The sequence below is a fragment of the Cryptomeria japonica genome, chromosome 10 (genome assembly GCF_030272615.1).
Source record: "Cryptomeria japonica chromosome 10, Sugi_1.0, whole genome shotgun sequence".
Classification (NCBI taxonomy): domain Eukaryota; kingdom Viridiplantae; phylum Streptophyta; class Pinopsida; order Cupressales; family Cupressaceae; genus Cryptomeria; species Cryptomeria japonica.
Genome location: NC_081414.1, coordinates 138,590,187 through 138,615,478, shown reverse-complemented (window position 1 = coordinate 138,615,478; position 25,292 = coordinate 138,590,187). Strand labels below are relative to the sequence as shown.

Here is a 25,292-nt window from a genome sequence, read left to right as displayed (position 1 = left end):
TAAGCCACGGATACCCTGATCAGCAGCAGAGGGCGCTGGAAGCACCGTATCACCATCTGAAACCCCCGTAGAGCTCCCATACATAGCACCAGGCTCACTAGCCGCACCAGGGGAAACAGGGGACTGGACGACATCACCAGGTGATGTCCTTAGGGCAGCAGTAGTCGCAGACGGCCTTAGGGCAGCGGCAGCAGCAACAGCAGTCGCAGACGGCCTTAGGGCGGACGGCATCATGACAATAGCAGTAGAAGAATCTCTGGTTCAAAATGTAATTGGTGTAATGGTCCTTTTAATACCAAGAAGTGCGGGCAAGAAGATTCGAGGTTGTGGCGGCTTTGGGCCTGAGTAAAAGTTGTAGTCAGATATGATATCACATTATAGTTGCATTTTCCTACCATATCATAATGATTTCCATATAATTGTAAAGAGAATTACATCTTATATCATAAATCTCATTTTCAAAATATATCTCATATCATGCATATCATTATCCATCTCAGTTTCACGATACATTTCACATTTCACATTTCACATCATTATAGCATTTTGTATATCATATTAAAACATGTGACATTCTAGATCATGTTATCCAAGGCACAAAAAAGCACAAAAACATGTTAGAAACATCTGCAATCGTCAAATCCAACCATCATCAGCATATCACCTTCTAAACATATAGTATCATTGCAATCATCATATAAGCATGTAAATCATGAAAATCAAACACACACACATCACATCATCATCTACAAAAGTCATATAGATCAAAATCATATCATATAGCTCATTGAAATCAAAATAGTTGCATCCATAACATATCATCATGCACATGTGAGACCACATGTTGATCCAAAGGAAAATCAATGATACAAGTCAGAATCAATTGTCAGTTAGAACAAATAAATTTCCAAAGTCCCTAGATATCATATCAATAACAAAGTCTATGAATCAAGCAACATCAAAACGAATCAATCAATCCAAGTTCCATATCAAAAATCAATCAATCCAAGTTCCATATTGAAAATCAATCAATCCAAGTCCCATATAAAAAATCAATCAATCCAAGTCCCATATAAAAATTCAATCAATCAGGACACATATCGAATCAAGACCCATATCGAATCAAGACCCATATCGAATCAGGACTCATATTGAATCAAGACCCATGTCGACATGTTTGAATCATATCAACAATCAAGTTTGACCCATATTGACATATTGACCCATATCGACAATTAGCTAGACCCATATCAACCTTTGAAACATATCGACACTTGACCCATATCGACAATCAGAATTCATACCAACACGACCTCGGTGGACATGTGGGCATGTACGCACTATTCCCACATTAGTCTTCCTCATTTCTTCAATATTCTTTTTAAAATTTATTGGTAGATAAATATCGAAATATTTAAAAAATTCAAAAAAAAATAAATCATCCAAACTTTCGAAAATCATCCCGCATCGCACCACTGCTCCGGAAATCATATTTTTTCTCAATTCATCTCCCGAGGGGGCATATCGACATCAATTTCATATCAGTCTTATATCGACACCAGCTTCATATCGACTTTTCATATCAAATCAATTATTCATATCTGGGACATCATATCGACAATCCTGGCAAACAACATCATATCAGAAAATTTTGATGACATATCGAACATTTTCTTTGAATTAACATGTGGTCACACATCACTTCAAAGAGGGGCAAAATGTAGACACCTAAAATTGGACTAATCAATGTGGGTGTGTAAGTAGTTTTTTTTCCACAGTCCCTGGATATCATATCAATAACAAAGTCTATGAGGGGCAAAATGTAGACACCTAAGATTTAATTAATATACCCTTCTTCTATCTAAGCCATTTAATTAAATACCCCCCTCTAGCCATTTTAATTAAATTCACATTTAATTAAAAATACCAATTTAATCCCCTTTGCATCTAAATAAATCAAAATTTCTTTGTAAATCCCCCCCTTTGCAAAATCCTACAAATGCAAGTTGCATCCCTTTTGGCTAAACTAAATTATTTTAATTTAACTAAAAATTCTATTTTCCCTCACCCACTTGCAAATTCCTACATATCCAACTTGCCTCCTAATCATCCTTCTAGAACCTATCTAATCCCTTCATTATCCTAATTAATCCATTTTGTTTCTTCCTAGGTTGCTCACACATTATCATCTTCATCTTAGCTTAATTAGATCACTTACTTCTTCAATTTGACAACACAACTTCATCTTTCATGTCATTTTCATATCAATAGTTCATATCATTTGATCATCTCACTAAGATCTTAGTTACATTCCATTAAGATCTTATAATCATATATATCTCTTGTTCTTTAGGTAGTCATCCTAGAGATCAAGTGCTCTTCCAAGCTGAGAGCCACCTTGTTTTGAAGGATCCTTGGAGATAGAGGAACATGAGACGTGCTTGGAGTTTTTGATTTCAAAACTTAGTTTAGTTTCTATTTTATATTTCTAACTCTAACAATGTTTCATGTGTTTTCTTGTTGGTTGTTTTCTCCTCTTGCAGGTTGATTCCATAATTTGGAGCTCACGGTTTCCATGTGACACAGGGTGGATGAACTTGAGAGTTCATCAAGGGTGCACACTTTTGCGTCAATAGTAAAAAAGAAGGCTAAATTTCTCAGAATATAACACTTCTACTATATATTACCTTCTATACAACAATATCTCAAACCTTTAATCCTTTCACACTATATCTATATCCAATGAACATACTTTTCATAGCTTTGTTCTCCAACTTTTTTCACTTCTCTTTTGGCACATGTGCATATGCCTTGCAAATAAAAAACTAATATATCTTAATGAAGACCTGTGACCTATCCATGCCTCTATAAGCATCTTATCAACAAGAGATGATGTAAGAGACCTACTAATCAGGTAACAAGTAGTGGCAACAACTTCAACCTAAAAATGTTGTTTTAGACTAGCACTAGTAAGAATTTCCCTAGTCTTCTCCATCATTGTCTTGTTTATTTTCATGTGGCTCTATTTGGCTATGGAGAATACAGATTTCTTTTTTCTTATAATGCCACAATATTTACAAAATATATCAAAATTTGTAGAGAAAAATCTACTACCATTGTCTGTCCTCAAAAACAAAATATCATCCTACAACTCAACCATTGCTTTAAATTCTTTAAATCAATTGAAAACTTCATATTTTCTCTTTAAAAAATATGTCCTACTATAATCATCAATAAATGAAACATAATATGTAAATTTTTCAATGGAAGGAACATCTACATGACCAAACATGTCAAAATGAATAAGATTCAATACACCACAAGATTTATGAGAACTTAAGTAAATTTGAGTGTTTTTTCCTTACCATAAACACAATGCTTACAAAATACAAAATCAAAATTATAATTAGACAAACCTTCAACAAGGTTTTTATTTTTTAAGGTCCTTAGACCATTTTCTCCAATGGAGCCATGTCTATTGTAATAACATAGTCTTCTTTGTAGGTAACTTTGATTTAGGAGAAAGAGCACCCTTGGGTACCAAAAATCCATGGCCATCCACTAAAGGTGAAGACCACACCTCTTCCAACATTGAACTAGTCACAAAGTCACTTGTCACAAAACTACTGTTGCACTCAATAGTGTTTGCATCAAAGATTATACAAAGTGAAAAATTTGACACCTCTAGTGATTACCATAGAACCTCTAACTATATTGCATCTTTTTATCAAAAAAAAAAACTACTTACACACCCACATTGATTAGTCTGCTCATAGATAATAAAAAAATATTGCTAGTCTAGAGATATGCAACACAACATTAATCATTTTTATTCTACCATCAATAAATCCAATTCTAACTTTACTGCAACCAAGAATACTTTAAAAAGAATCATCATGCATGTGCACCTTGACTAAATCCTTCTAAGTATAATAGGTTGATGCAAAAAAACCATATAATTGGTTCAATGGACCAACATATCCCTTATCAATTAACATATTAACTTGTAGGGATAATTTAATTATCGACTAGGGACATATCTTCTTGGATGATGTTGACATTGTATGTGTAGTTGAGGAGGCTCTAAGTTATTCTATTACATATGTACTGGAAATTAACTAAAAGCAACAAACAAAACTGAAAAACATAAATGTGTTGAAAGTAAGTTTAACTACATAGTGGCTAATGTAGGTAAATAATCAATTACACAGTAGTGGTTACAAGTGGTTGTTCTATTGGACTTTTAACTATGTTGCAAATTTTTACATAAAATGTTTCTTAACTATTATTAACAGTTGAACATATCAATCTAAATTAAAGAAAATAACTTAACAAAATAGTCTACCAATTAACCAACAATCCAACTACCATTAACAATAATAACCTACATTATAAAGAGAGTTATAGTACCTCAAGTGGCCCTTTCTTGAGTGTTGTAATCTCAACTATCAATATTCAATCTTTAACTCAAAGTTTCATTATCAACATTCATTATTCATTGTAGATTCAAAGGGAATACATAAAACTAATAATCGTCATGTTGATAAAAAAGACACTAACAATAAAATGTAATGACTAACTAGAACTCTTGATGACTATTGACTTACAACTAGGAACTAACATCAACTCTAACAAGGTCCCCGATTTATACATAAAATCCTAAGAGTCCAATTATTTTTGCACTCTAAACAAACATCCTAACATATGTAAATTCTCCCATAATCATGGGGAAAAGTATTTTTTTATACAAACAAAAATAAAGACCTAATTAAATAGAGTAAAGAGTATCAGAGTCCTCTCCGAACTCGAACAACATCAAAAAACAACTAAAGCAAGAAGTGTCCAAGAATAAGGTAACATCATTATGAACCATATTCTTGTCATTCTACAAATATTTCCTTGTTCTATGACTTCATTTATTCTTTATTAACATCATTAACAAGAGGTATCAAGAACCATTCCAAATTCTTCACAGTTGCTCCACAATTGTTGCCAACACGATTGAAAGGGATGGACATGCTATTGGTAACCACCCTTCGGCTACAAGTTTGACAATCAATCTCTACTACTACATGTTTGTTCCTCAAAAACATTTTGACATTAACTATCATTAATAACATCAAAATTAATAACATTCCAAAAATATCCACAAAATCACATTCATTTATCACTATGACATATATACCATCAACTATACTTAAATACTTAAAATAGCCAATAAAGTTATAGATATTGCCTTAAGAGCATGTGAAATGTCATGAAAAGTATAAGCTAGATCAAGGTAAATAAGGTCAAATCTAAGACTCATCACACCTTACCTCCATCAAAGTCTTCACATTCAAAAAAACAATCTCTTTTAGAATTCATATGGAAATATGCACCTAAGTCAATCAACCATGCATCATTACCTACACAAGTGGCCAAAGTTAAAATGAATGCATTGCCATCTTCCTTGTCAAACTCACAATCATAATCAAATCTCTTCTTATTTTGGACTCCTTATGGAAGTATACATGCTTATCATAGTTCCAACAACTGGATTTGTATTTTGTAGGGGATTTGGATCTTCTCTTGGACTAGGATTTTTCATGCTTTCCATTCTTCTTGTCTATTTCATAAGGTCGTCCACAAAAAGTTAAGGCCTCACTAGCACTGATAAATACCTTCCTTGTCATCTTTTCAAAAAGTAGATAACCCGAAACATCTTCAACCTTTAAGATAATAGAAGTACTTCCAATAGTTGTAACAAGAGAAACCCATAATTTAGGAAAAGAACAAATAAATATTTGACATTTGTCCTCATTCATTTTGACAGCAACTAATACCTAGTGAGCCACCAACGTATTGAATGCTTCTATTTGGTATGTAATTCGTCCACCCTCTTCCATTCTGAAGGAATACAATTTCTTCCTCAAGAAATTATCATTCACTAAAGATTTGGCTTGATACATCTCACCGAGTTTCTTCTATAGTTTTTGTACAAAGGTATCTTAATGGACATTGAGTAAAATAGATTATTCCAAGAATAATCTAATTAGGCCCTTGAATTTAAGGTTTGTAACATCATATTGAGTAGCCAAAGTAGCATTTGTAGGCCTTGAAACATTCCCATCAATAACATCCCATAGATCTCGATCTATTAGCAAATCCCCCATCTTTAGCTTCCACATCTCAAAATTATTTCCAAAAAACCTCTCCACCTGTATTCTCCCTAATGAAATTACCATTGAATATTCCTACAATAAAATCACAAAGTATTTTCTACACAAGATCCCACTCAAATCTAGATTAGTTAAAATAACCCAAAGCCCACAACTAAAACCAAAGGTGATTAATCTATGATAACATTTGTAAGCAAGCTAAATTAATGGAACATTTTCCTACACTAATCTTGATATGAGGGTAATGCAAAACTTTTTTAGATCTTTACAACTATACATAATATAAACATGAATATCATGCATACCACAACATAGTGATTTAAGTGGGAAAAATACTTGTAAGAGAAAAACCCCACACTACAAAGCCACCCAATATAATTTTCAAAATCAATAAGACTCTAATATACATTTAGAGCAAGCTTCTCATAGGAGTATCACCAAATAGAGATCCATAGGCAACTTTGCAACTATAAGACTCTTACAACCAACCTCCATTTCGTGCACCTAACATGTAGGAGATACAATACACAAAACTATCAAATAGTATCACAAAACCATGAGCCGAAACCACCTAAAAAGTGGTCTCAAACTTATCCTCAAACACAAGAATCCCTATGATGTGTCAAAACACACACCAACATGTGTAACTCCACCTTATATACCTTGTCCCAAAACCAGCAACCTCCCTTAAGTGGAGTGTCCCTACTTGAACCATCCCTTTGCACTAGGACAAATAACAAAACCTCCTTGTACTTTAATTTGAATTGCAAGACAACCAGACATGAAGATTAAGAAAATTGGGCCAAAAATTATGAAAAAATTGTAGACCAAATCCACTTTTGTAATCAATTTTCTTTCTTTTCCACCTCGTCCCAGAAATTCATTGCCAAAGCATGTTTAAAGCGGTGCTCCATTGTTGCCAAATTTTTCTTAAACCCACTATTTCTAGGGTCTAGCGGATGTCACAAATCTACATGATTGTCAATGTTTGATACATAGAAGAGATCTACCTCATTATCAACCATAGTTCGTATTTTATTAGGGCTTGTTGGAGAGTTTGGATGATCATCCAGGGTTGTAGGAAATAGATAGGAGGGGTGAGTTCATAGGGGCACTACCATGGATGAAGTACAAAGGATCATATTCCAAGGAACAACAAATCTTTATCCTTGTCAAGAATAACATCTCAAGGGATTTGAAATTTAATGGCAAAAACAACACCACATTTAAACGATCGCATTCTGCCAATACATGCACCAATTTATTTTATTTATCTATATCGATAAAGAATAACAAATCTTCATCCTTACCAAGTTGTGTGTCTGGGAACTTTCCTTTACAATCCTATGAGCAATTAGGGTGCAAAGCCATACATATTAGTTCTACCCCAAACCTCATTATTATTATTTTATTTTTTTGAAAGGTAAATGCTTTTGATCTAGAGATGTGAATTTGTGACGTCACAAACAAGGGACCTCATTCCCAATATAAACACTCAATAATAAGATCCCAATGAGATTTCAACTTTGGTGGTAAGAACTACACCACCACATTCAAACCATCACACTATGTCAATATCAACACCTTATTTTATTTGATTTTTGGTGTTATTTTTATTTTAAAAGCTCTTATAATTTATTTATTTAAATATTTTATTTTTGTTTATTTAGATATTTTATTTACTTAAGAGTTATTCTATTTGCTTAAGAGATATTTATTAGTCCTTATCATATAGGCAGGAGACTAATGTTTTCATTTAAGCCCAAATGCAATTAATCATATCTAGGAAATTGCATTAATAAAAAATTACTGGCTTATTCTATAGTTTGCAAAGTAACGAATTTCTAAATTTAAATTTACTATTTTCTTTCTTTTTTTGGATTGGTCATTCCTTATTTTGCTAGGGTTTTCTAACTTTTCCTATTAAAAACTTTAACAAAAAACTTCCCACCAGTCAGCGATGAGTATGGTCTATGAGTAATTAAATAATTTAAAATCAACATTGTACAAAGTAAATTTTTTTAATTTTATTTCAATGTGCTTCAAACATCGCCTCTCCCTAAAGCATGAGTATGGTTTTTACTATTCCTCATGCATCATTTTTATTATTGCTGGTTTCATCTTATTTTATTATTTTATTTTTTGTGAAATGGTGGGCCCAAAAGAAGTTAACGATGAGATATTTTCTTTTCTCTGAGAGAAATTGATATATATATATATATATATATATATATATATATAATTCAATTAAAGTATATAGATTTAAAATAAGTTTTGTTTTTTATTTAACTATATTTATTAATAATAAGTATTAAGAATTTAATTATATTAATATTCATTTTTATAATATTTTTTTATTTATTTGAATTTATTTTTCATTCAGTTAATGTTGATGTTATTTGTAATAAATTGATTAAGTCTAATAATTATAAATAAAAAAAAATCAGTTTTTAATCTACATATAAGTTTTAATTAATAATTATTTGTCTTATTAAAATTTTAATTAATGTAGAACAATACGACTTCTTCTTAAAATAATGAGGCAAATATGTATTTCCAAGAATTATTTGTAATATAACAAATAAGGTCATAGGAACACATTATGATAATCATTTGCCATCTCCATTGATCTGAAGTAGGATTACACTTGTGTAGGGGAAGGAATAGTTGAGTGGAAGAAAGGGAAAAGTAAGCGATGTTTGATATTCTCATTCTTGATAATTTTTGGAAAACGATACACTATTGAATATCAAACAAAGCCACACAAATGTATTATGATAAACCATGTCCATCTCCATTGATATGGAGTCCATATGAGTAAACTAGAATCACTGCAAGATGATTTTTTTTTCAGTCCAACAGGCCATGATCAAACAATTACCCTTGTATTAATCCTACTCATGCACTTCCCCAACTTATGCAACTTTTGTCATACAAGACAAAGAGCTAGCCCTATATATGCCCTTCCACTATATTCTCATGGTCTTTGACAAGTAATCTATAAAGATTACTCTTCAAGAAGTATTGACATATGAAACATACACATAAAAAGCCACAATGGATAAATTGCCTAAATCAATTTTATTTAAATTGTATGATTTGACATCTAATCATCCTTACTAAAAATCAGAGGCATCTATTCATCTATATGCTAATCTCAAATCCTAAATATGAAAATTGGTTTTCGAAATAAGAAACCAGAACTCAAACATGAGAACAAAATTTTATGAATTACCACCTATATTGTAATGAAAATTTTAAAGGCCCTATTACCACCTACACACTAATGAAAACATTTAAGGCCCTTACACTCAAATCCTGGCCATTGAATTCCTTTTGAGAACAAGAAACCAAAAGTGAAACATGAGCATCAACATAGATCGCTACTTACCTACTAGATCCTTATGAAACAGTCAAGAATCCTCATGATCTTTGTCTATTTTAGCATTTGCATATAAATTTTTGGATTTGATCATATAACTTCTTTCTAGTGTACTTAATCATAATTCAATCAGAGTAAGCATAAGTTCTAATAAAGACACTAGATAAATTACATTCCAACACAATATGATATTGTTTTCTACGATATTCACATTTACGAAACATTAAAAGAAATTAGCATGAATGCTGAAAAATAACATGTAAATCTTAAGTACACTTATTCTATAGTAAAAGTATTCAATATCATGAACAAATTTTGTGTTAACATTTGCTCCAAAGTGATGAAATTCTTCTAACTTTCACCATTCAAACTTATGGCTAATTAAATGAATGAAGGATGTGCAATCTATAAATATAAATGCATAATAGATAGATTATATGTATTGGCTAATTAAATGAATGAAGGATGTGCAATCTATAAATATAAATGCATAATAGATAGATTCATATGCATACATAGAAGGGATCCTGAGTACAAATGGTGACTCGAAATTTCAATTAGAAGTTCTGATGATTTGTTTTGTTTTCTTACAATGTTAGCAGCTCCACAAACAAGTACCTTTGCCAATTCTAGCAACACTTCATAAGTGCAAGCTCTAGCTATCAACTAACATCTTCAATGTTTTGGCCCCTTTTCAACAACTAAAATATATTTCTCTGTTGCATCTATCCATTAAAATTCTTTTTTACTATCTTTCATCATCTCCATGGTTCTAGCACAAATTCTATTATTTTATTTTTTTGGTGAACTTCTAAGTATCTAAATGGACTATAGTTCTTTTTTAGTTATTTTAAGCCACTTGGTGTATAAGCAATAATATAACCACCAAATCATTATATTCTTTAAGACAAGGAAAAATAGGAAAATACTCTTTGAAGATATAAAAAGAGTTAAAAGGAATAATTATTTCTGTCTTTAGGAAAATATTTGAAACACTGATTAAATTATATTTTTTGCAATCAAAACTCTCTTATCCAATCCATAGCACAAAGTCCAAGTCAAGTCATCAGTTTAACACAATTCAAGTTTCATGGCAAGCCCTACTATTTTTTGCATTAGGCAAGGACTCTAGCTGCAACACGGCTCTTGTTTTTAAAACATATCTTGATTGTATTAGTTTCATTGATATCATCGTAGAATACCTCGACTTAATTGCTTTAGGATAATTAATAATGCTTGGGATTTAATAATTTTTATAAATATTTAAAAATTAAATGAAGTAAGTTAAGACTTGGTTGACATCATACGAAATTCAATTGCTTTCAACCAAAATATTAAGATTGCAATCTAATCAATCTTGAGTTGCACAGTCATGGAATTTGAATTTTTTGTTCCTCAAGGTCGACCTTGAGCTCCTCAAAAGTAACCTAATCCACAAAATCAATCATGCAACTCAAATATGATCAATCAAAATAACGATGCACTCCAACTCCTTTTTCCTCTATCATTGATATCTCAGGATGTGCAAAGACTAGCAATATTTAAAAATACCTTAGGAATGTTGCTAGATTGTAAAGGTCGAGTTATCCACAATCAACTCCCTTGATACACTGACTTTATGACCTTAAGTGAATATCAAAGACATTACTCTAAAATATGCAGGTTTCCAAGAAAAAAAAAAACAATGCAATTCGTTTTAGCACTCCAAACTAAAATGTTCTCAAGATGAATGTTTTTTGTAATTACTTGTTTTACAAATGATCTCAGATGTATTTATATGCAGAAATGAATGTATTTAAATACAAAGATATAATAAATAAGCATAAATGTGTACTAAATAAACTCTTAATAACTAATAGAATAAAATACAAATCCACAATTCGAATTTGGATTGATTCCACATAATTCAATCAAAATCTTGAACCTTAGAATTGAACCAGTATAGGAAGGCATAGATCTCAAGTAAAAAAACAAATATATGGATAAAGGTGCAATGAAAGTACAATAACTAATAATAATGAGAATAATGTGTGAATGAAGATAAGGCTAAAATGTATAGAAGTGTGCAAATAGAGACGAATAAAAGATAAGGGATGGTGTCAAGAATACACCACTTGTCACTTCATAATTCTTCTGAGACATTTCATTAAAATAAGCCCCCAAAAAAATAGAAATTTGCATATTTCTCCATTACAAATTTTTTTTTTTTTCATTTGCATATTTCTTCGTTACAAATATGTTTTTTTTTTCTCATTTATTTGTCGTTAGATTTTAAAAATGTTAAGAAATATTTGCTATCCATTAATTCTCCATTCATCTAATGTTGGGTTAAAATATATTTTATTTATTTATTTATTTTACTTAAATTAATTTCATGTCTGGAACATATAATTTCTCCCAAATTTTGGAAGATTCAAATGCACAACACTAATACAACCATCTCCATGAATGCAAAAATCTTAATTTTAGAATTTGTGGGGCGTCCTATGCTTGGCCATCTCTTTTGAAATTACCGAGCTATTTTTAGCACTAAATAAAATATTTTTCATCGATTAATTGGTAAGCTTTAATTCTGACTGGTTTTCTTTTTAAGTTAAAAAATCATATACAGCCTATTAAAATTGTGAAACAAAATAAGCAACTTCAAAGCTTAAATCCAAGACTTACCTGTAAAAATCAACGTGTTAGTAAAATTGTTTCTGGAATCAACTGTGCAGAAAAAATTTGCATAACATTTCGGATCACCCCATATTGTTGAGATCTTTGTATTTAAATTTCGTTAAATAAAAAAACAATTTGTCAGTCATTTTACTTGAACCTTCCATGTTTCGTACAATGAGAAAAAAAAACTATTTATGTGCACCGCATAAAAAGGGCACAATTCATCAAAAAGCCCAAACTTTCTCTGATGGTATCATATCCATCAAAATTAAACTAGAGAAGCTCACCGAGTCAAAAGAGACGGGAGAAACAAGCCATCTAATGCAGGCTCTGATCCAGCCTCTCATTGCAGTTGCCCAACAAATTGTAGTCATCATACCTTAAAAATTGTGCCAACATGATATAAAATATGATTCCGGCTTTTCATATTCATGCCACAATATTTTCCTCAAGAAAACACCTTAACTTATATGTTCTCCTAAACCTGTAATTTTTACTTTTTATAAAATGCAATAAAAAAAATTCTTTACAGATGATGAAATGTAATGATACCTCACTTCCACATTGACAGTCATTGTGCATTGACTGCCTCGATACACCTGCCTCATCTCACAAGTTTAATCGATGCAAAAATTCCACACACAAGGTCATTTGTTGCTCTTGCTTGTTTTTTTTAATACCGTGAAAATATACTTCTGTAGAATGAAACCACTAACCAGGCAAATGCCAATGAAGCTTCCCTAATTTATAATATAAGCGTGCATCACAAAACTAACTCAAAGAAAACATATCACAACATCACAAATGCTTTAAGTTATGTCAAGGCCATAGCGTAGGAGGCTCCTAATACAGCTAAAATGTTTGCTTCTGAATTGACAAAGCTTTTGCCATATGGAGTCCCTTCAAAACATCTCAAAAAAACTACTCTTGAAATCTCGGATGTGTGTTCTCAAATGTCAGATCCAGCTTACCATCTAAGTGCCAGCATCACTATTTTTATATAAGATTGTACGTTACAGAGTCGGTATTACGCCCACCAATTGAAAACCGGGCCTCCCTTACAGTTATTTTGAGTTTTTTTTATTTTGGTGTGATAGACAAGCTATTTCCATTCAAGTGCCAAAAGCAAGAATCAGTGGAATAAACGTGCATTAACCATAAGCCCTTGCAAATGTTAGTTCCATTACCATAAGCATGAAATGAAAATCTTACGTAGCATTGAAGTGAACAGCAAAAATATGTAAATAAATTGATGTACTCAAAACACATTGTAAAAACACGTGATCAAGATCTCTAGAATACTAAATATGTTCTCCCTACGTCCAAAAGCCATTAAACATGAATGCATCATAGTCAGTGCACCATCATTTCAAAGATGAGCTTGACAAATATGAATGTAGACTTATAAATAATTTTACAGGGATTGTGGAAGCTAGGAGACCATTTTTAGAATCTCCAGCCACATGTTTGCTGAGCATAAACTTAACGTGATGTCCATGCCTGTCAGTATTACCAGAATTAAAACTAGGCACGGTTCATCGGATATAATGTCACAAAGAATAAGGAGCCTCAAAAAAGCTCTACAAGCAGCCAAAGAATATACACAAAATAGCGCTTCCTGCTAGCAACAGAGAAGAAAGCACACTACAACTACAAATTAACAGAAGCACAACTCCATCTTTCCATCATTGGAAGCTTGAAATCCTCTACCTGACAATCAAAAATCCAATGTAGGAAATGATATATAAACACCTTTCACAAAGAAAGAAAGATTAGCACTTCAATTTGCATATGATACCGACTTCTATTGTTTAGAGGTTTAGATATCTCAGATGGTTCACAGGTATAGACTTCACAGTGAAATTTTCACGAAGGGAGAAGGCAGCACATCCTTAGTTCCTGCACAAATGCACAAAATGTGCTACTACATTAGCATTATAAACAGTTTAGCCCCTCTTGCAAACTATTCAGGACAGGAACTGAACAGCAATCACAGATCCATATTTTGGCTGAGATTCTAAAAATTGAGGAGGGTCATTGCTCTTCCTTCGGCTTCCTCAAGGCTTCTGCTTTTTCTGAAAGAACAGCATTATCATCATTACCAATAGACCGACCTTCATTTGTTGAATGTGTTAATGATGGTAATGTTTCAGTTTGCATATTTCCACTATGGCTGTTCAAATTTGTAGGTGAAATTTCTTCAATCCCTCCACTTTCTGTATTGGTATCATTCCTTCCTTCAGGCCTGCTCTCTGAAATCCTGCTGAAAGCAGACTGTTTGTTCACAACCCGTTCACTTTTTACTGCATTTGTTACAACACTCCTGCTGGCAGCTGTATTTGCTGTCTGAGCTTGTGAAATAGTACCCAGTACATCATGGCTGCTATGCCTAATAGCTGGCACATCATGGTTGTGTTTTCCTTCATAAGTTGTTATAACTGCCTTCTCATCATTTGATGCCCTCTCAACGTGTTTGCGCACAGGGCAGCCAAGATTCGTGCACTTGTAATAACTCCTGATGCACAAAACATAAGATGCAATGGTTAGTACAAATGACACATGGTACAAATTCCTCATATTTTACCAATGGCATTGTGAATGATAGTATTCCATTTTTTGGCTAAACTTTTCATACATGATCCCATTTAGTTGCATAGAAGAATATGACACAGAATTGGCTACTGCTTAAGGAGAATAATAATTGCTCTGCTCAAGACCCTACCAATTTTGTGTCATCGTGGACATTAAAACATAGAAAACATGCTAAGAAAAAATATTTAAAGAACTGAAAATTCTGATTTCTCTCCGAAATAGTCTTTGCACACTTGAACTAAATTATCAGTCAAAAGCAACACTCAGTCCAGATTTGTCCCTCTCAAAAAATGAATAAAACCATGATAAAAAAAGATGTTAAGGCAAGCTATGGATCCATGGTAGATCAGCAATAGGTTTCCTCTCTTATCATTTTATTCATTCAGTCCACTTTGTTTACTCCTTTGGCGCCAAAAGTTGTCTGTTACAACATAGCCATTTGACCACTACAACAAATCATAGCAACTAACCAAAGCCAACAAGTACTATCAAAATAGACAGCTACTAAGTACTAACAGAACATTACAAATATATTTATTTTAATTACATACTTTGTACATGTCAAATTGGTAGAGTGTGGTAATTAAACAAGGATCCAGATCTTTTCCCATAACTTTTAAATTTTAAAATGAGAGCAGAACCCTCAAGGATTGTTCATGACATAATGTACCTAATATTTTTTCTCTTGGATCAACTATAAAGGATTAATACTCGACAAGCACACATCTAAGGTGTTAAGAAACAGATATTTTACAGCTGTGAATCAATCAAACTAGCAGATTGGATCATGTTACCCTAGAGGAAATAGAAACCTGTCAAGCCAAGGAGCGCCTATGTGAAACATGAGGCATTATAGACAATAGGTTCTGCAGCTGCTAAGCAGATGTATTCAGATATAAACCAGTACAATTATGGACAAAAACAATAAAGCACAGAAAAGAATCATTATAAATTCAAGAAGCCCACACAGTGAACTCGCAAGCTACATCACTGCAGCTTAAGTTCATACAATTGAAAACTCAATCATGAAATATGAAAAGAGAACGAGTGGGGAACATTACTAAGTCTGCTACAGATTTGAGATAACTGAACCAACAACATAGCATCAAATTCATAGCACAACTGAATCATAGGAGATATAGCACAACTGAATCATACCACAATTTTGTTTTCATAAATCGATATATTAACAAAGGAGATTAAACTCCTTAAACAGAGAGATTTACACGACGGAAATAGAAACACAAAAGACAACAAACCAAGATGACCATTATAGAAACATTACATTATTTTAATACCCTCCCTTAATCATCATCATTCTAACTACCCTACAAAAGACATAATCTGCAGTCTTTTGGTCACAAATGCATAGAAGGCTGCCCCCTTCTCTTCAGAACACTCTTCAACATGAGTCTACTGCTGAGACCCTCCCTAGTTCTGCAGAACTTCTGGAGACAACCAAGTTAACCACAATCCTACCAACCTGATGTTGGGTAACAAAGCTGCCCCTCCCCCTTTATCCAGAGACATGAAGATCAGGTTTCCAAAAAGCATTGATTTTTGTTGGAAACCACGATTTTGTAGAAAAATCACGAAACCCTCTAGAAATACTCCAAAAGATATCCAATTCTTATTAAACCCTTGAAGTAGGACAACGCCAGAAAATCCTCCTTGTGGAAAAAGCCGCCCCATTCAACATCTCATATGAAATCCCAAACAGATACAATATTCTTCACGTCATGACTGTCTTGCCTACAACATATGACACTCAACTTCCTACAACTACCGCTTCCACATGTGGGATATATACATTTATTCTAATTAGCTAGTGGGATGACTTACAAAGCATATGTACCTCAAGCCTTTATTTATTAATACCTAATACACCATATTATCATAGCCATTGGTATATGATACTTTGCTGAAGACTTATAGACTGTTTTCATATTTACATCGCTTAAGTATTGGTATTATCACCTTGAAGCATGTAAGTTCCTTAGATACAAATTGAATGTGACTTCATTTCACAGTTTTAAATAATGTAAATCTTTTTGAATCGCTCACTTGTTTCTGAGTTTTCTTTGAGAAGCCATCACACAGAAGCTTGCATCTAAATAGGACAGCTGACCATTGGATGCATAGTTATAGAACTCACAATTTGGCAAAACTTGGCAGACCCAATTTTGACTAGGACTTGGCAAATTGGTAAAAGCCCAGCAAAACTCAGTGTTGAATCAGTTTTCAGCACAATCTCACATAGTACTCACTGCAAGTTCCAACCTCCAACTTGCTGAATCTTGCCACAAACAAATGGGTGAGTTATTTGGCATCCACTGCAACTCACAAGTACTTGTGATTTCTGTCATTTTTTTGTAAATCTTGTAACACTTATTGGATGCTTATACAGTCATTTTATCTCCCACAATGGTGGCATTATTGTTCTTATAACTGTGGAACCTGGTAAAAAAAATTGTAAAGGGATTACCTATTTACAACAGACTTGGTAACAGTCATATATTTGCTCTGACCATCCAACAAACTACTAAAATTTATTGAAGAATAATTTTTATTTCATTAATAAAGAATAGATGATATGCATTAAGCTTAGAATGCCTACCTAAACCATGATTTTATCCCCTATGATACATTTCTCTGTGGTTTTCATATCAAAGAAGCAATAATTAAATAAATAATCTTCAATTACAATAAAGCTAGCACAAAACAAATGAATGTTATGCATGAGTTGATATGAAACCTATCATAAATGTCTACTGTGCATAATAGCTGTGAGGAGCCAACAATTTAGGCAATTCCCAATTGTACACTGCGGTCAACAACACTTCACAATTTACAATATATTTGCAACCTGCTTATGGAAAGAACTAGTAGTTTGTTGCTTATGAGTGAATAAGAATAAGAAAGGAAGCATCTACAAACAACAGACACTAAGGCACTTCAAGAAGGGCAACCATAAAACAATTGGTGCAAGGAGGAACACAGGGGGCAAGTTCAAGTCAAAGGACACTGGCACAGAAATGTGTGCCCTAGAAGCCCCCAAAATCTCTATTTGGCACAAATAAGTGCAATTAGAAACCCCCCAAAACTTTCATGCTTAAGTCTACAACTTTCCCTTGAACACAAAACAAAATAACAAGATTCAAAACACATAATGAAATGCTTTTTCAAGACATCATTTACATTATCAGAAGCAAAAGTGCCGTTTGACTACTACTACTGCTTATAATGATGGAATAAATGACGAGTTATATAATGATTGCCAGAAAAAACACCAATGATCAAGCAATAAGTGATACAAACAAGAACAATAGAGAGCTTAAGGATTGGGACATAAGGCTTTAATAGATCATAGAATAGAAGGCCCAAAAAATTCCTCTCACCCACTATACTATTCAGCACCAGAACGACATGCAAATCCAGTAACCCTGATTAAGTTTGGTGTTGCATTAAGTTAAAGCCCATCCATTGGGAACAGCTAGATCTTGAGTTGATTGCTTTACCTGGTTGCTAGGAGTATCCAAAGTTGCATCTCGTTGTTCACATGTGAGAGAATGTTTTCATAACTACCATGAAGCCTTTATGTTCTAATAGATTGTGGCTTAGCGTTTTTTTTATGTCAAGTGCTTAAATTAAATCTAAGTTTGCCAGTTTGGATGTATGGTCAGGCACATGTCTGCATGTGCTATTTTTTTCTGGGTTTGATAACACTGGGTTCGGCCATCAATAATTGACCTTTGATCATCCTTATATAAATATTGATATGAATAGTTAAACATTATTAAGAATCAAGTGGATTTCATTTTCCTTAGCATCCACAAAAGGCATAATTAGTGTGACAAAGAAATCGTGCAAAAGGCAAGACTCTTAATTGTTTAGTGTCAAATCCCATATGTATTCATGCTTAGGAAACAAGAGAAATAGTGTGATGGAGGTAGGTAGATGCGGTGTCTTGTAAGACAAAATGCAAAAAGAAAAAACAGCAACACTTGCACTATCAGAAAGAGTCAGAAAAGTTTGTGGATGTGGAGGGAATTATTCAATGATATGTAAACTGCAACATCCATACTGTACAAGGAATGAAATAGCGCAGTTGCAAAATTGCTGAAGCAAATGTGGCGGAAATGAATACATCCACAGAGGCCCTTAATAGGAGTTTAATCACAGGCAAAAATGATGAGGGTTCTCAAGCAATATTTGAGAATATATTCCCTGCCACGCCAGACCCAGACGTTGACCTATTCAGGCCAGATATGGGGGTCTCTGAGAACAAGCCCAGTAACTTAGCATTAAATTTGTGACTAACAGGTTTCCTATTATTGGAAAGTTCTATAGGAAAACAAAAAAAAAGCTCTCAGTGGAATTGAACCAAGTCGATGTTTGCAGAAATCCTACATATACGGAAGTCTATTATTTTAATTTTTCCACTGAGGTGTAGACAGACATTAGAACAAACTGTACCATGTTTAGTAACCAGTGCTAAATAGATAATTGAAAGTGAAGAATCCCCACTTCTAAAATAGCAGCATGATCATAATCTCAGTACTCTGTTTCATTTGATCCTGCTACAGATATTTACAATTGAGATTTGCAATCTTGGCTGTACAAGGTTTAAAATGTCCCATATGCTGCTGGACTTACCTTTCATTTACTACATGGATTGAGAAGAAAATGTTGAAAAAAATGACCTTTCCAAACTGATAGTGACTGATAAGAGTCTCAACTTTTAAGTGCTCTATAAAGGGTAAGGTATGTTAGGAATAATAATTTGATCCTAAGTCAACCTTTATCACATTAATGTTTGTTAGACATAAAATGGTTATTGGGTGATTGTATGGACTGGTTACTCACGTAGATGAAGTTGCATGACATGTACTTATATTGTGATTTGTTCTAATGTGAAAGAAGCTGCATGTCACAATTCTTGCCCATCATATTACTTACATTCTCTACTTGTCGTCTCAGAGTAAAAAATATTATCTAAGCTATTTTCAAACTTTCAGTCAAGACATATGACCAGCACTGTTTAATTTTGCATTATTTATTGTCAAACTATTTTGCGAGATTCCAACTCTCTCTAAATGCAGACTCAAAAAGCTTTATATCAAGCGGCAACATGGTAGGATGAGGATCATGCAAGTATTAGAATTTAATGTTTGAAACACAAGAAGATTCCCAGAATTTGAACTGCCGAGGGGTAAAGTGATTGCAATACGAGCACAAAATTGAGAAGTATGAACAAAACCTGAAAAGGTGGTTGAATTTCTTTGATGTAAAGGAATAAGGTTGTAAAATATTCATTGAATTGTTTCTACACCTGCCCAAAATGTGAATAAGGAGGTTTAATTCAACATTTATGATTTATCTTTATCCAAGCATTTTCAGTGGCATCCAACACAAATATAATAAAATTCTTTAGTTTGTTCAACTTTTTTAATTGGATTCCAATTATTCATTGCATCATGGATTCCACATTAAACACTGATGGCATTTTTCCCTTGCACGTCATGGCTAAAACATTGAAGCCCATAGAAAGCCAACTTGATCTCCAAATGTTGGAGAGACTTCTGACCATTGTTTACGTAGCTTTTGTGGTGAATACACTATGTTGAGACTTGGCATTGTGTCAACTATAGTTCAACATATTGTCAAACCTGTTCCATCTATCTATAGTCCATGAAACATAAAACCTCTACTCAAACCTGTTGTTCTGTCAGTCCACCAGACATAAAACCTCTAGTCAAACCTATTGTTCAAAAACAATGTAAGACTGTACCATTCCCCAAGTCTATTGTTCTCAAACAGAACAAGAAGTCTAAGCCTATTGTGTAATATCCCCAAAGGAATATTTTATCATATCTTCCCAATCTTAGTCCACTTCAATAATTTCCCAGTGTTAGCTTCACTAACAAAATTAAATATTATTGATTGCTATTTAGTTGTAATACTGATACTGATATTATGTATGCAGCAATTATGGATAATAATTATTAATTAATAACTCATCTAGCCTGAAGCAGCGCACACTAAATGATATAAATCCACAGCCAGAAATAAGAGTTAATTCCACAATTAAAGTATATGCAGTCGATCCCAGCAATGGTGTGATAAACAAATAAACCAGAATATATAATCAGGATGAACTCAGCTTAATAAGATGACAGATCTTATTCATATAACCATCACCCTCTATTCAGTACTGCTTTACCATTTCCACAATGACTTGTCATACCCTGCTGCTGATTTATGTCACTGCAAATTGATACAATTGGTCGCTTTAGATAGCAGGTCTATTTACACAAACAATCGCTGCCTCAAATAAGATTCAGACTATATGAATTGCTGCAATCTTGAAGAATATGAATCACTGCAAACCAATTATTAATTGTAGATTTGAAAGGATATTTCTTTAATTACAAACTGAAAATTAGCTACGTTACCCGGGGACGCGTCCCCGACCTGAAAACCCCCGTCCCTGTCCCGGGGACGTTTCGGGGACGGCCAGGGGACGTTTCCCCCCGTCCCCAAATTGTCCTGCATTTTGAGGGGACGTCCCCGAAACGAGGGGACGGCTGCCCTAGCTCTGGGGGACGTCCGTACATCCTGGGGACGGCTGGGACGTCCCCAATCCGTCCCAGGGGCAGCCAGACGTCCCACATATCTAAGGCCATTAAAAAAAATTTAAAAGTTATATTTTCAAATTTTTTTTTAAATTTTCTAATATAGGCCCCTCATTAATTCAAATTGTTATCAAAAATTAAAAAAATTAAAAGATAACATTAATTAAATTTTAAATTTATTAATTTAATTCATAATTTTGACAATGAAACTATATGGCAGCAGTGTAGCCTTTGGGCATTTTGACAGAGATTAGAAAATCGTCCAAAAATCCCCAAACTCGGCGAGTCAATAGAAAAATAACACCACACCCAACGCCTTTATTAAAGAATAAGTTTTTTTGGCCTCGCGGGGCAATGCCCCTTGACCCCACCTTGGGGGCGCTGCCCCCAAACCCCCGTTGAAAAATATGGGGTGAAACTGCATCGATAGAAGTAGGGAAAATTTAACCTCTTTGTTTTGACATTTTGTATGTTATTTCTTTAATATCTATTATGATATGCATATTGACAATGTGAATGAATTGAAATTCTGATTTATGAATGCATAATTGCATATTGTCTATTGAGTATTAACAATGTTGTATGTTCAGAATTTACATTCTAAAATGTTTTCAACTTTTCATAGTATCATACACATGCTATATCCATGTTTTATTGTTTTCATATGAATATAATGTATGTATGCATGCTTTATCCATGTTTTCATATGAACATTTAGAATTTTGAAATTTTCCTATATATTTTAAATTTTTCCTATATTTTATATAGCCGGTCCCCTTTGCCATCCCCCGCCGTCCCCAAATTTGGCAAACAAATTTGCCGTCCCAGAAACGCGTCCCGCCATCCCCTGCCTTCCCCATCTCGGAAACTCGAGGTAACATAGAAAATTAGTCCAGACTCCAATCTGCACAATGGTGAATTCTGTATGGAATCGCTCCAAGGAATTGTGGGTTTTCATCCTCAAATTTCAAACCTAGAAGGCTTTCATCCTCAGGTTAATTGAACCAAAGTTCCATGCCCCAACAAGGTGCGGAAACCAAAGAATAGAATGTCTTCTCAATATGCCGCCTCCTCCTTGCTTGGCCTGTCTTAAATAGAATTTTCCTCAAAAAGACATAACCCTTCAAATGCCCCTTGATTGATATTATTAACAATAAACTTTAATTATAATAATATTGCTTAATATTTAATTTGCTATGCTTCTCGCTTACGCCCTATCATTATGGCCTAGCCTTTGAAAGCTTGTGCTATCCTTTCTTTATGCTATGCCATCCTTTGTTATGACTGCACTACATTTTAAAATGTTACACAATGTTATAAGAGAATCTTAAATTGTGCGACATACTGTGTACGTATGCCCAGATGGAATTTTAGATACCTGCACTAAATCCTTGCTGAAGGTTGTAGGAGGTTTCGAAGAGGGAACATTACATATTGTAAGACTGGGTATCGTTGCCCATACATAAAGGGGATTTACAGTAGATTTACAGTATCAAGATTTTGCCAGTTTTCATTTATTTGAATACTCCAAGTCCAAACCTCTAGTTTGTTTGGGTGTCTGCTTTCAGAAATTCATGATGGATCTTCACATGTCAGTTTCAATTGTGTAGTTAATCCCTCTGACTTATTACTGATTAACATTCTCCCTTCCAAGCAAATAGTTATTGATTTCAATTGTGGTAGTCAACGTCACGATTCAAGTACTTGTTTGGAGTTGCATCTATTTATGTCCTATGGTCTAACTAATTCATGTGATCAAACAGTGTTATCCATGTGAGGTTCCTATAGATTCCCTTTGTAGAGTTTCTTTTGGGTGGATTGGTCACACCCAATTATGCTGAGTGTCATCTATTGTCAGGGTCTTACAGTAGAAAGTGTGGTCTCCAGTTAGTGCTGATCTTGCTTTCTTGCGTATTGCTAATCCATTGTTCAATATTGATCGTGAGCCTACTATTGGAGATACTGTTGCTTCAAATCCAATTTATTTTCACCTCCACATGTAATGTAGTGGCTGTCCTTTCTCCTTATGACTTAGGGCAATCATTTCAGATACACCCTTCTTAGGATCAGCATGTGCACCATATTTCTTTAAATTTCCCGGGAGGTTCTTTGAAGGCTTCTTCATTGGCTGACACATTCTGCTTATTGGATTCATCACAGACCTGAAAGAATGCATTACTAATTTGTGGTACTTTCATCAATTCAAAGACTGAGAGACTGAATTTCATCTTTTTAAATTTGTATGGCGGTCTTGTTGATTCAGACTTTGTTTTTGACTACTTCTCTTTCAAGGGGATTCGATACAGAGGCTCTCCACTCTCATCCAACAGTGGACCAACATTTGGAATCAAATTTTGCATTTGTTGTTGAGTTGAAAATTCTGATTTTCCAGGTTGAGTAGTTGTGTTACTGATACATGGTTGTTGATCTTGTACTTGTTTGGTTTCTGCTTTTTGCTAGAGTACTGATTGTAGATGAATAAAGCATTTATTTGCATGATGCTCAAAATTTGTCATGGATGACTTTGTATCGGATGGTTGTAATTCACATGAATGTTGAATTGTGCAAATTCTAAATGATTGTACCTGGACATATGTTGGTATATTGCCTATTGACTTATTGAGTTATTATAGAGTTGTTTAAGTTATTACAGGACTTTAAGGAATTGTTCAAACTTCAAAATGTGTGTTACCTGGCAACTACTTGATTTTTACGATTGTGAATTAGATTTTTTAATCTCTTTGATTACAGGGATTTTGCATTGATTATAGCACTTGCATGTGTTACTCAAATTTGTTCATAAATGATTAACAATAACATTGGATTGGATGATTGTGATCAACATGTGTAGTTGGGGATATTCCAAATGATTGTGCAGGGACATACCTTAGCATGTTATCTATTGAGTAATTATAGTGTTGCTCGAGTCAAAACAGGATTTTGAGGAAATGTCTCAAGTGTGAGTTACCTGCAGACAACTTGGTTTTCATCATTGTGAGCTGGAGTATTTTATCCCTTGATTACAGGGTTATTACAGAGATTTTTTGCAATTCTCCTGAGTGTGTTAATTGGCGACTACTCAAATTGACCATTAGATCAGTTTTACTCTTTTCTTCAGGCCGGTTACACCATTACAAAGTGATTGCAGCTTACTGCTTAGTGCAGTTTTTGAAGATGAGACACGGCTCAAGATCTCAAGCATTTACAGATGATGTTCAGATCAACAACTGTTACACTTAGATTGAGATAATGAACTTTCGTATTCAGTTTACATTTTTCAATCATCATGGATTTTTTGACAACTATGCCTGTAGTTGATTCATCAGATTTTCAGAGTTTTGGCACAGTTTGTATGCCTGTCTTTGTCTTTCAACATGTGCCTGCATTATTTGAGATTGAGAACTCATATGTTGAACATTCACAGGTCCACAGGTGACTAGGGTGCAGCTGAAGCACCTTTTATGGGGTTTTATGTTACTCGAGAGTTGGCTCATATTTTCCATCTTTGCTCTCTTTGAATTATGATTAACAGGGACACGCTATGAGTTGGTATAACCATATAACTCCTTGCAGGTGTGGAACTGAATTACAAGTTCTGATTTTACCATGAATTTTTCTGTTGATTTGGGGTTTGAACTCACTATCTGCATAATGGTAGTTGCAGAGAATAAACACTCAGTTGAGTAATGATTACAGGGGATTTGCTAGGAATAATAATTAATCCTATGTATACCTTGATCACTTAGAATTTGTTATACATAAAGTGATTAATGGACAGTTGTTTTTGGCACCTAATATACAGTTATCCTAATACAGTTTTATGTTGACACTTGTGTGGTGGTTCGTTTTTACATTCTCCGC

At 33.7% G+C, this 25,292-nt stretch overlaps 1 protein-coding gene across 1 annotated transcript in view; it reads right to left on the bottom strand.

Annotated features, from left to right (window-relative positions):
- Window positions 1-13,472: 13,472 nt before the first annotated feature.
- Window positions 13,473-25,292, bottom strand: part of LOC131027156 (probable WRKY transcription factor 4) — a 54,549-nt gene continuing 42,729 nt past the window's right edge. Inside the window, exon 5 of the mRNA XM_057957144.2 lies at window positions 13,473-14,719. Within this exon, the coding sequence (XP_057813127.2) occupies window positions 14,239-14,719 (481 nt within the window). The 3' untranslated portion in view covers window positions 13,473-14,238. The remainder of the gene's footprint in view (window positions 14,720-25,292) is intronic.